Source organism: Scardinius erythrophthalmus (assembly GCF_964197995.2).
Source record: "Scardinius erythrophthalmus genome assembly, contig: HAP1_SCAFFOLD_62, whole genome shotgun sequence".
Lineage (NCBI taxonomy): Eukaryota > Metazoa > Chordata > Actinopteri > Cypriniformes > Leuciscidae > Scardinius > Scardinius erythrophthalmus.
In genome coordinates this window covers 393,875-407,549 of record NW_028296533.1, presented here as the reverse complement: position 1 = coordinate 407,549, position 13,675 = coordinate 393,875, and the positions used below count along the sequence as shown (strand labels likewise).

General features: G+C 38.7%; 1 protein-coding gene across 1 annotated transcript; it reads right to left on the bottom strand.

Annotated features, from left to right (window-relative positions):
- Positions 1–560: 560 nt before the first annotated feature.
- LOC308686259 (extracellular calcium-sensing receptor-like) lies at positions 561–3,728 on the bottom strand (the record flags this gene model as incomplete). The annotated part of the gene is made up of 6 exons (XM_081394631.1): positions 561–1,471; positions 1,632–1,755; positions 1,899–2,126; positions 2,242–2,997; positions 3,079–3,367; positions 3,520–3,728. The coding sequence occupies 6 exons, from the start codon at positions 3,726–3,728 to the stop codon at positions 561–563; spliced, it is 2,517 nt and encodes an 838-aa protein (XP_081250757.1).
- Between the last annotated feature and the right edge of the window lie 9,947 nt (positions 3,729–13,675).

Here is a 13,675-nt window from a genome sequence, read left to right as displayed (position 1 = left end):
ACCACACCTTACATTGATGAGAACAAACACAATATACAGAATATAAAGAGGGGTAAGACAAGGCACAGGTTGGACAGATCAATCAACTAATAATAGCAACCAAGGGCACAGGAACTCAACACAGATAAAGAACCAAATCACAGACAAAATGTGACAGGCTGTAAATCTTCTTATATGTTCTATGCAGTTAGTATGGCTCAGATGCATCCAGTAACAACATCCAAGCAGAGATTAATGCATGGAAGTTATTAATTTTTTCTTTCTTTTTTTGTATTTTCAAAATAGGGTGGAGGTTTCTAGTGAAAATTTTGCATACACAAGGAGTCTGACGATAGCCGATATGCTCCACATGGAGATCTGATCTCACCATCTTAGAGTCCATCTGGGATTACATGAAGAAATCCAGAAGAACTGTGACAACGTCTCCAAGAAGCTTGAAGAAACCTAAATATATATATAACTCCATCCTTCCACTGGTGGCCCTCTCATGAACAGTTTTTCATTAATTTATTGCGTTTCATATGTTATCATAAGCTTATATTTCATAAATTTATTTTTTATTAAGACATATGCGAAATCTTTCCCATCAGATGTTGCTTTGTATTTTCTTCAGGCTTGAACAGAATTATATAACATTTTGGGGCAAATATACATAACAGTAAACCAAAGCTTGAGGCTAAAATGGCAAATATCTCCACAGCTACAGTCAATTTTCCAGGAGAACTGACATAAGCTGGAATAAATGTGATCCATACAGCACAGAATATGATCATACTGAATGTGATGAACTTGGCCTCATTGAAGTTATCAGGCAGCTTGCGTGCCAGAAAAGCCAGAATGAAGCACAAGACAGCCAGAAGGCCAATATAACCCAGTACAGCAGAGAAACCAAGAGTAGAACCAAGACTGCACTCAAGAATTATCTTTTCCTTATAATATTTCATATTTTTGTAGGGAAATGGAGGAGATAAAGTTAGCCAAAGTACACAGATAAGAACCTGTATAAGTGTAAAAGCAAGAACACTTAGTTGTTGTTGTGAAGGCCCAAACCATTTCATGACATTACTTCCTGGAAGTGTAGCCTTGAATGCCATTAACACAACTATTGTTTTCCCCAGAACACAGGAGATACAGAGGACAAAAGTGATCCCAAACGCTGTGCGACGCAACATACAGGACCACTCAGTTGGCCGACCAATGAAAGTAAGTGAACAGAGGAAACACAGAGTCAGTGAGAAGAGTAGCAGGAAGCTCAGCTCTGAATTGTTGGCTTTTACTATGGGGGTGTCCTTATTGCTGTAAAACAGGATGGCCATCAGTGCAGTTAATCCTACTCCAAACAGTGAGAAAAAGACTAGCACTATACCCATAACTTCTGTGAATGACAGAAACTCTACAGTCTTTAACACACATTTATTTTTCTCAGCATTAGACCAGTATTCCCCTGGACACTGCTTGCAGTTATTTGAATCTGGAAAGGAAGTTGTGTTTACTATAGTTAGAGATACGAAGAAAGTTATTTTATATATGAACTCCTTTGATAATAAACTGCATCCTGAAGAGTAGAATAAGAACACAAAAATAGCAACTAACTACTTTTCTTTTAAAGTGTGAGATGGGCTGAAGATTACCTCTCTCATTACTGATTTCTCCTTCTGCACATGGAATACAGTTATAACAGCAGACAGGTCTTCCTTTCTGTGCAGCCTTCCTAGTGCCTGGAGGACAGCTCTCACTGCACACAGACCTTGGCTTCTGCATTAAAAAGTACATTGTACATACAGTTTAAATGCCAGTTAATCTCATGAAGTTATTTCCCCTTTCCTCTGATTATAGTCCTTGATTTTTTTTAACCAAGCCACATTAGCTTTTTTTCAATCCAACATGTTACTATTTACCTCCAGCTGTCCTCCAGCCCAGATTATGTTTTTAGTGTTAACCACAAAGCGCTGGTCAGGGTGCAATGATGCATCGTAGTATCCCACTGGTTTAAATTGTATTGATCCATCTGAGTCCTGCTGCCAGTTCACAACTTCATATTGGGCTACTGTTGCACCAGTGCTGTCAAACCGCACATGATTTCCAAACTTTAGGGAGAAATTGACCTTTTTCAGAGCCTCAACCACCTAATAAATATACATGAACATTTAGGTGTTTTAACACATTGTTAAACAGAAATAGGATTACCCTCTTTCTCACCAAATCTCTCTTCTTGTTTTTTTGTTTTAGTTTTTTTTTTACCTGCTGTGGTTGTATTGTCAGACTTTTCTCACAACCTTCTTGTTCTTTGCACTTGAGTAGAGTGTGTAGTGAATGAGCAACAGCATAAACTGCTTTGTAGACATTGATTGCATATCTTTGCTCAGGCACATCTTCATTGTAATTTTTAAGCACAAGTAGATCCTTATATCTGCTGCAGTTTAAATTATCTTCAGGAGAATTCCCCCCAGTCTGTGAGCATGGAAAAGCTGTGTCCCAGAATGCTTTTATAACATAATCTGAAAACCCCTCATTATTGATTTTTCTCACTGCAAACCCCAGTGACCCTCCCAGAACACGAAAACTGTTTGGAGTGATCAAACTTTTTGCAGTTGTCCATGCTTCCACGCCAATTACTTGGAGGCCTGTAATGTTCTGAATGCTTAGTTGCTCAAGTAGATTAACCATCTCAACACGGGAAAGAAATGCAACAACCACTTTTGTGGTGCTTCTTTTCATGGTGTCTACCACTTTCTGGAGTTTTTCGGGCTCGGTTCGATAGAATTTCACAGAGTACTCCACACAAATCCCCACTTCCTGGGCTGTTTTTAGAAATATGGCCATTCCATTGTTTCCATAATCGTTGTCACTGTTCACAGCTCCCACCCAAGACCAGCCAAAGTATTTGACTATGTATGCTAGAGCTCTGCTCTGGTGATAATCACTAGCAATAGTCCTGAAGAATGAGGGGTAATCTATTCTATTGCTTAGACATTCACATGTGGCTGAGTGACTTATCTAGGAAAAAAAGCAGAGGGAACACTGAAACAGTCATCAGTATGGTAATTATGTCAAGCATTTAATGTTTTTGCTCCTTACCACTGGGATTTTAAATGGTCCTGTAGTTCTGGACAGAATCACTGTGGCAGACGACTCAGTTTCTCCTATAATAGCATGTATAGGAGACTGTCCATGGCATCTGTCCCCTCCTGCAAACTCCTGACCATTCATCAGTGCCATAGTTGCACTCATAGAAGATAGTCTTGAACCACAGCTATCATAGATTTTGTAACCAATAGAAACATTAGGGAGCAAACTTTTACTTCTGTTTATCTCCTCAATGGCAAAGATCATGATTTGAGCCATCCGGAAATCTCTCAAATTCACACTGCCATAATATTCCAGGTTTTATGGTAGTTTGTGGTTATAAATTCAAAATACATGATTTTATAATCTGCGATATATTTTCATTAAAAGTCTACTGATATTGAAAACTTTATCTGCTATAATATTTTTCAAATAGTTTACAATGTTACTAACCTGGAGCATGATAGAAGCTGAGGTTTTTCTATAAAATCAAATGAAGGCAATATTTCTATACTGTGGATTGAAAAAAGTCCTCCAATAGTTACGTCTCCATCCTTGAAAAGCAGTGCATACTTAGGGTCTCCCATTTTTTGACAAAGAGGGTTTTCAGCCTTTGTATAAGGTTTATGGCAAAGCAGGAGCGCAGAAAGAAAGACAAGCATCCTAGAGATTGAAATCCACTGTGACTGCCAAATGTAAATGACCTGATACAGTCTATGCACTTTTATAAACATAATTAAAATGGATGAATGATTTGGAGTGTAACCAATGGCCTCACAGGGCAGAACAGGAGTCAGTCGAAGTAGGAGTGGAATTCAGCTAATTTGATGGTCTGATGTAACTTTTTTTTTCAATATTAAGATCTTAGGTAAAATTTTATATATACAATGAGCCTCATTTATGAAACGAACGGAAAACTGGGCATATGGCCGTTTCCACGCAATCTTGGCTTTTATCAATATAGACGTGAGCGTTGGCTATGATCAGATCTCATGTCAGGTCTCAGCTCGTCATGCAGCTCGATATGCCAGCAGCCATATCACCCTGTAGCCCAAGACTGGTTGCCCACTGAAGCTAAGCAGGGCTGAGCCTGGTTAGTACCTGGATGGGAGACCTCCTGAGAAAAACCAGGTTGCTGCTGGAAGAGGTGTTAGTGAGGCCAGCAGGGGGTGCTCACCCTGTGGTCTGTGTGGGTCCTAACGCCCCAGTGTAGTGACGGGGACACTATACTGTCAAAGAGCACCGTCCTTCGGATGAGACGTAAAACCGAGGTCCTGACTCTCTGTGGTCATTAAAAATCCCATGGCATTTCTCGTAAAGAGTAGGGGTGTAACCCCGGTGTCCTGGCCACATTCCACACATTGGCCCTTACCAATCATGGCCTCCTAATAAACCCCTTACATTGAATTGGCTCTATCAATCTCTCTCCTCTCTCCACCTATAGCTGGTGTGTGGTGAGCGCACTGGCGCCGTTGTTCTGTGGCTGCCATCGCATCATCCAAGTGGATGCTGCACACTGGTGGTGGTTGAGGAGAGACCCCTGATATGATTGTAAAGCGCTTTGGGTGTACAGTAGTACATATGAAAGCGCTATATAAATGCCTCATTCTATTCTATTCTTCTATTCTCGTGTACGCAAGTTTTTGAGTTAGCGTGAACTTGCGTTCAGCATAGTAAATCTGGGGGAAAATTGTAATGAGAGCATTTTGCTCATTTAAATTATTTTCCTGACGAGTCCGATAACCAAAGAATATTAATCGCTCATTAACCATTAAACGACTAGATTAGAATGTCAAAATTAAAATTAAAGTAGAATAGATGGGTGTCTGTGACAAATCAAAAATACCACAAATGTGTTTTTCCAAACAAACAGACAAATCCAGAGGGTGAGGCAGGAACGGGATAACCAGGACACAGGCAGAGATCAAGAACCAGGAACAATGACAACAAAGGAAACGCTCAGAAAAGCAGTGGAATAACGTACAAGACATCGCCGGGAATGATGAGGTGAACCAGGCTTATATGGGGTGAACTAAACAATATATTAAGACACAGGTGAAAGTGATAATCAGGGATGATGAGTCCAGGCAGTGAATTATGGGAAATGTAGTTGTGAGTGAATAATGATAGTCTGATGTAGAGTGGCCTCAGGTGGCTTTCAAGGGCACCCCAGCTGATGACCGTTACAATATTTAACTTAAATAATTAACAGATTAACAAAAGAAAAAAACTGAGCGACAAGTAATATAAGCTACGGTAGTTTTTTGTGATACTCTAACGCATTATAGTTGTATTTCTTTCTATCTTTATTTTATTAAATCCAACTGATCACACAGGCGCCTCACATGCACACACACACAACATATCAGTTCTAGCATTCCTAACTTGACATTTCAGCCATTCATCATCAAACTAAAATGCAGTCAACCAAACAAAAGATACACTGTTCATTTTAAATGGCCCCAACCCCATTTTTGTGCATGTTAAGGATGCTGTTTTACATGGATATTGGAACATGAGTGAAGTACAAAGCCTTGTTTACATAATGAATAATAGTTTAACAAACCAAATGTTACATGGCAAATATGGAAACACTTGCATGATTTCAAACCATGACGTCTTAGTGTATTACCAACAGTAACCTTGGAAACGGTGGTCCCAGCTCTTTTCAGGTCATTGACCAGCTCCTCCCGTGTAGTTCTGGGCTGATTTCTCACCTTTCTTAGGATCATTGAGACCCCACGAGGTGAGATCTTGCATGGAGCCCCAGTCCGAGGGAGATTGACAGTCATGTTTAGCTTCTTCCATTTTCTAATGATTGCTCCAACAGTGGACCTTTTTTCACCAAGCTGCTTGGCAATTTCCCCGTAGCCCTTTCCAGCCTTGTGGACGTGTACAATTCTGTCTCTAGTGTCTTTGGACAGCTTTTTGGTCTTGGCCATGTTAGTAGTTGGATTCTTACTGATTGTATGGGGTGGACAGGTGTCTTTATGCAGCTAACGACCTCAAACAGGTGCATCTAATTTAGGATAATAAATGGAGTGGAGGTGGACATTTTAAAGGCAGACTAACAGGTCTTTGAGGGTCAGAATTCTAGCTGATAGACAGGTGTTCAAATACTTATTTGCAGCTGTATCATACAAATAAATAGTTAAAAAATCATATATTGTGATTTCTGGATTTTTTTTTTTAGATTATGTCTCTAACAGTGGACATGCACCTACGATCACAATTTCAGACCCCTCCATGATTTCCAAGTGGGAGAACTTGCAAAATAGCAGGGTGTTCAAATACTTATTTTCCTCACTGTATATATATAAGACAGAAAATATTACTTGTCTTACCTTATTCAGATTTTATGATACACTCAAAATATTCCACAACAAATCCTTTAAATTTAATGTAAAAATAAAAACGAAAGTAAGCAGTGTTGGTCTCACGTAACCCTCTCATTAGAATCAAAATGTTTCAATATTTGCGATGTATTTGGATGTTAAACTATTCTTTATTATAGGCTTTGTACTTCACTCGTGTTCCAATATCGATGGAAAAAATCATCCACTTCACACGCGCAAAAATGTGCTTGGAAACATCACAGTGGAGCTCTGCTTTCTGTGAATGGTACAAATTGTACTACTGACTATTTAAACAGAGCAGTGTAATTCGTTTATGTTAGGTTGACTATTTTTATTATTATATTGTATTAGGGCTATAATGAACAGGCTGCGATGTCAAGATTGCAATTCTGGAATGTGTGTGTGTGTGTGTGACGCGGTTGCGGTTGAACAGTGGACACAAAAACATAAATAAAATGTTTTAGTTAATTCCTACATCCATAGGAATACATTGAAAATGCTCGCTCTACTCCGCACCATTATCAATGTCTGTGCGGACGTCTGTATTTTACTAGTATATAGTATACTATAGTTAGCGATTTAAAAGCTCTCAGCGGTGTCACACGTCGATTAACCGGTGTGAAAAATTGTATCACAGTCAATTAAATTTGTATCACATATAAATACAATAGGCCTACCTGAAAGAGAATTTTACTTGCCCGACCAGAGTATAGCCTGATTAGAATGTCAATAACAAAAAAATAACTTGGGAGTCACTAAAACGAGAGATTATTCTAATTTCATTACATTCATTTTAAGTTGCAATCAGCAGTTAAAAATGAATGTATTACTGATCAATGGTAACAAGGTTGCACTGCTGAGGCTCATGCTGCTTCTCCAGGAGAATTGTAAACAAATGAGCGCAGCACACAAAAAAGCAAACCAGTTAACAACATACTGACTATAAAAATTACAAATATGGAGTTTTTATATATTTTATAACATATGATAGAGTTAAGCAACCTCACTTGACGAGTAGGCAACTATTTCCTGAATACAATCACGATTGAAACTGTGACATTGATTTCATACAACAGGTTAATAAACAGTTACAATTAAGTCACTTACATTTTAGATGCAATATTGACTGTTTTTGTTCTGTTTCAGCAGCAAAAATAGTTAAACAAAGATCACAGCAGAACCATTGTGCATCTCACAGCAACTTGTTTTCTCATTACTGAATGATTCAGCATTTTGAAACGAATCGGTTGACTTAAAGATTCAATGGTCAATCCATAAACATCTGTCTCAATCATGAATGACTCAGTCATTGGAACGAATCGTTTGAACGAATGAATCAATGACTCGCTCATTAAGATGGTCGCCTGGCGACACCTAATGGCGGTTTAGTGTTATGTTTAAAAGTATAATTTTTTCCAACGTGCACCATTATCAATGTCCGTGCGGACGTCCGTTTTTTACTTTCACTTTTATATTAGCGATTTAAAAGCACCCGCTCGTGTCACACGTCGATTAACCGATGGGAAAATATCCTCACAGTCATATACCTAATAAATTTATATTTAAATACAATAGGCCTACCTAGTAAAACATTTTATATACTATTTTGATATCCTTTTGGACACAAGAGGGCAGTATAGCCCTATGTTTGCTTTTTTGTTGAACCAAATAGCACTAAATAGCCTGTTTTTAACTTTTTCATACTTCTTGAATTGCAAAAACAGAATAAAATAGGTTTAGTTCTAATATTTGTATAATTTTATATAAAAATAAATGGTGTATAATTACATTTTTAGAAGTTATGAGATGTTTCCTGCTTCCTTTTTGACATTAATTTAATCCCTCGCCATAGCAAAACCGTTTGAGATATTCAATATCCGTTTACAATTTAGCATCATTAATATATTTTTATCATGTTGAAAAAGTTTGGTGGGAATAAAATAAACCTTTTAGGAGGAGTAACTAAAAACTCAGAGGCTGATTTAACAAAACATCCATATTCAGACCAAAATATCTGACACCCTGTTGGTCGTAGCTAATAACTGTCAATTAGAAAGTTGTCCGGCTCGATGAGACCAATATACGTACTGATTTTTGTAATTGTGGGTAAAACTAACCCCCCCGCTTTTGTCAAAAACATTTTGAAAGTGACACACTTCCTGCTGCCAGTTGGTGGCGCTATAACTTTGACTCACAATAGTCACATCCATCTGATCGGCCTCTTACCACGAACACACTGCTGAAGTTTCATCAAGATCAGTTAATGTGTGCAGAAGTTATAACACTTCGTGTTTCTCTTTTCTCGCCATAAATTCGTGTCCTCGCCACGGCCAAACCGTTTGAGATATCAAAAATCCGTCCGCAATTTAGCATCCTCAATGTCTTGACTTCATGCACACCGAGTTTGGTGGCGATTTAATTAATTCTCTAGGAGAAGTGTTTCAAATTCCACAGCAAGCGTTCTCCAAACAACCCATAATTGCTGACTTCCTGTTGGGCTGGCGTAAAACTTGACCGGGGAAAGTTGTTCGGCACGATGAGATCTATATGTGTACCGAGTTTCATATTAATTCATGCAAGCGTGTTTGATATATGGACCAAGTTTTAGAACCCCGTTCAAGGGGGCGCTGTTGAGCCCCCCAGCCACGCCCGGGTACTAGCTTCAGCCCGGCCCTGATGGCCGTGGGTTCTGACCTGTGTGCAAAGTTTCAAGAGTTTTCGAGCACGTTAAGGGTCCCAAAAGCCCCTGAAACCTTGAAAACAAACATTAAACTCAACAGAAAAATCCCTCCCACCCCTCACACACACAGAGACAGACAGAGAGAGAGAAAATTCTCCAAATAATCACATTCAAATTAAAATATCTGACTTCCTTTTGGTTGGAGCTAATGAATGTAAATTAGAAAGTTGTCCGGCTTGATGAGAACAATACACAAACCAAGTTTTGTTGCTGTTGATAAATGACTAAAAGGTGGCGCTACTGAGCCCCTCACCACGCCCGTTTCTGAAACTTTGCACATGTCTACGGGCTAATAAATGTGATGTGTCTGTCGAGTTTCATCCAATTTCAAGTATGTTAAGAGTCTCAAAAGCATCAAAAAAGAATATTAAAGTTTGAAGCGTTGCCATGGCAACAGTATGCTGCCCTGCAAAGCCAAAAGACTTTAACTCGCTAGAGTGTGAAACTGAGAAAAATGACTTTAAAGTTTCTGTTTTGTCTAGACAAAATTATTATAGGTAGGACTCCCAAAATTTGACAACTAGTTGCTATAATGAAGAAATGTTTGTATGCAAAAAATCTTGAGCTCAAAATTGACCTTTGACCCTTGTTTGGCAGTTACTGTATTCTGCCTTTGTATCATGTGCCAAAAATAAGGAGTCGTGCAAAGGCAAAAGGCAATAACTGACATATAATCAATATTTGCTTGCTGTCCCCCATACTTACATCCATTATAAGAAGACTTAACCAAGGTCTAGTCATCATGGTATGTGTTTTAAATTATATAGAAGACCTCTGGTTGTTCCTATTTAGTGCTATAATGATCAGGATAGTGCGGCAACACTAAAGAAGTTAAACAGTATGACAGATAAGTTACTTTGCAGTACAGTATGAATAAATACAAGAAATATTTTCACAATAAAGATAATTTAATTATAATTCAATACAGATGTTTTTAAAATAAATTACAGAGGAGCAGTAATTTATCAATTTGCAACAAGAATATTTCATATTCATTAGGCATGTTTAGGCCTTTATTTTGAAATAGCAATAAACATGAAAAACCATGAAAGATTGTTAGAAAACTCAGTTTGTTTTCATACCAAGAGTTAAAAAAATAACACCAATTCAATTTTATTTAAAAAAAAAAGTCTGTTTTTTTTATATATAAACAAAAATATTATGGATGGGGGGTGGGGGTTGGCAGTTAAAGGGTTAAGAGACACAAAACTGCTCAAGATGCACAGTCAACGAACTCGACTTGGATTACTGCTTTTTAATTCAGAGATAATATAGACAGAGTCAACCGAAAAAAAGTTGGAATTACTTTTACCATTTAGGTTAGTCTACTTTGTACGTTAGCGATAACTAGCTTAGTGCTATTTGAATTTGTGTAAGATCTGACATGAACACCTGCAAGAAGGAAATATGGCTCAAATGGATTGTTGTGGATACAGCAGATGACGTGCATTGCTATGGATTATGGATTATATCGGATTGCATGGAAAGGTAGGATGCCTCTGTATTTAATTGGTTTTCGGCGTCTGATGTGAGGCGAGTGTCAGCGTCAACATTAGCGCTAACTTACGTGACACAGATTAAATTTAGCTAACTCCGGGTTGTCACTGACATTGACAGATCTGAACCATCGCCCTGAACGAAAATAACAACATTTATGACAACCTATTAGCTTGCATACCATCTATGTATGGCTTGTTCACCTTGCTTTGTTTCTGTAATAATACAAACAAGCACTCGGCAGTCCACACTTTATTTCAAAGATGTGTCGTCTGTATGTTACGTGGTTTGGTGACAGTTAAAGAGCGGCAAACTTTGAAAGTATGACAAAGCCAGAGTACAGTAACATCACAGCGGCACCGTAACATCTCTCTTGATGCCGGGCTAAACAAAGTCAGAACACCTTAACTCAACTTCAGCGTGCTGGAACAAAGGCAAAGAGCCGTAACAGCTGTTACGGCGTTCTGCTGTGGTTTCTCGTATGGTTTTGGAAGTTACGGTTGTCATAGCCCTTTATTTTCTCGCTAAAACAATCAAATTGACTCACGATATTTATTCACATGATAAAGGAGGTCTCAAATACCACAAAAATGACACTAACTCATTTTTGACCAAACATGATGTTACGGCGTTTTGCCTTTGTAGGGCAGTATTAAAGATATCAAAAATCCTTTCACAGGTCTACATCTGCCGTGTGTTTACAATATACACATAAAGTTTGAAGCAAATTGGGTAAAAATAACAGGGTGATTTCAAAGCATTTTGAAAGGGACACACTTCCTGCTGCCAGTTGGTGGCGCTATAACTTTGACTCACAATAGTCACATCCATGTGATCGGCCTCTTACAACGAACACACTGCTGAAATTTAATCAAGATCAGTTAATGTATGCAGAAGTTATAACACACTTCCTGTTTCCATTATTCGCCATAAATTTGTGTCCTCGCCACGGCCAAACCGTTCGAGATATCAAAAATCCGTCCGCAATTTAGCATCTTCAGTGTCTTGACTTCATGCTGACTGAGTTTGGAGGTGAATGGATGAATTCCCTAGGAGGAGTACATTAAATTCCACAGCATGCGTTTCCAAACAACCCATAATAGCCGACTTCCTGTTGGACTGGCGTAAAAAGAAAAAGTACGAAAGTTGTTTGGCCCGATGAGATCTATATGTGTATTGAGTTTCATATTATTACATGCAAGCGTGTCTGATTTATGGACCAAGTTTTCGGACCCCGTTCAAGGGGGCGCTGTTGAGTCCCCCTGCCACACCCGGGTACCAGCTTCAGCCTGGCCCTGATGGCCGCAGGTTCTGACCTGTGTGCAAAATTTTAAGAGTTTTCGAGCATGTTAAAGGCCCCAAAAGTGCCCGAAAGGTTGACAGAAAAATAATAATAATAATAATAATAAATAATCCTACCGGAAACAATAGGGCCTTCGCCCTTTCAGGGCTTGGGCCCTAATAATAAATAATCCTACCGGAAACAATAGGGCCTTCGCCCTTTCAGGGCTTGGGCCCTAATAACAAATAATCCTACCGAAAACAACAGGGCCTTCGCCCTTTCAGGGCTTGGGCCCTAATTAAAGCTGCAAGCAGCGATGAAAGGGCCCTCGCATCCGTGCCATCAACACTCGGTGGCTTTAGGAAGACAGAGCATGGTTGGGAAATGTACATTTAAGGAGGTATTTATAGTAAGAGTATGTCAAAGTAAGTTACAAAATGTTTTGTATAATGGTGATAATAGCATGCTTCATGACTCAGCTAAGTGTTGCTAGCATGTTTAATCTGTTTCTAGCATGCTTGGTACACAATAATTATGTGGTTAGTACTGCATTACTGTGTTAACCATGTCAGTTTCTGTTGCCAGTAGGTGGCGTTATGACTATAACTGAATATGAGCATGGATGTGTGTTCAGGACAGAACTCTTATCAAACGTGTGAAGTTTGGTGCAAATTGGACATTGCCTTCTTGAGTAACAACAAAGTCATGTTTCATTGAATTAGCATTCTTTAGCACTTAGCTAAGCATTGTTAGCATGTTTTAACATGTTTCTAGCATGTTTAGAACTCAATGGCATTTTTAACATGTTGCTAGAACGGCATCAACTTGTAAAACATGTCACTTCCTGTTGCCAGTAGGTGGCGCTATTACTATAACTGAACATTCTCATGTAGATGTGTTCCGGCCATGACTCATATCAAAAGTGTGAAGTTTGGGGCAGACTGTTGCACTTCCTGTTGCCAGCAGGTGGCGCTATGACTGTAACTGAATATAAGCATGGTCATGTGTTCAGGACAGAACGCTTATCAAAAGTGTGAAGATTGGGGCAGATTGGACATTCCATGCCTGAGTTACAGCAAATTCATATTTAATTGCAGTAATATCATTCTTTAGCACTTAGCTAAGTGTTTGCTAGTATGTTTTAGCATGTCTCTAGTATGTTGGTAGGATGTTTAGCACCTACTGTCATTTTTTTATATGTTATTAGGAGTCAAGAACAGTGTTAAACGTCACTTCCTGTTGCCAGCAGGTGGCGCTATGACTATAACTAAATTTGAGCATGGACATGTGTTCAAGAGATAACTCTTATCAAACATGTGAAGTTTGGGGTAGCTTGTACATTGCCTTCTTGAGTAACAACAAAGTCCTGTTTTATTGAATTAGCATGCTTTAGCACTTAGCTAAGTATTGCTAGCATGTTTTAACATGTTTCTAGCATGTTTAGAACTCAATGGCATTTTTAACATGTTGCTAGAACGGCATCAACGTGTTAAACATGTCAATTCCTGTTGCCAGTAGGTGGCGCTATTACTATAACTGAATTTGAGCATAGACGTGTTCAGGCCATGATTCTTATCAAACGTGTGAAGTTTGGGGCAGATTGGACATTCCATGCCTGAGTTACAGCAAATTCCTATTTAATTGCAGTAATAGCATGCTTTAGCACTTAGCTAAGTGTTTGCTAGCATGTTTTAGCGTGTTTCTAGTATGTTGTTAGCATGTTTAGCACTTGCT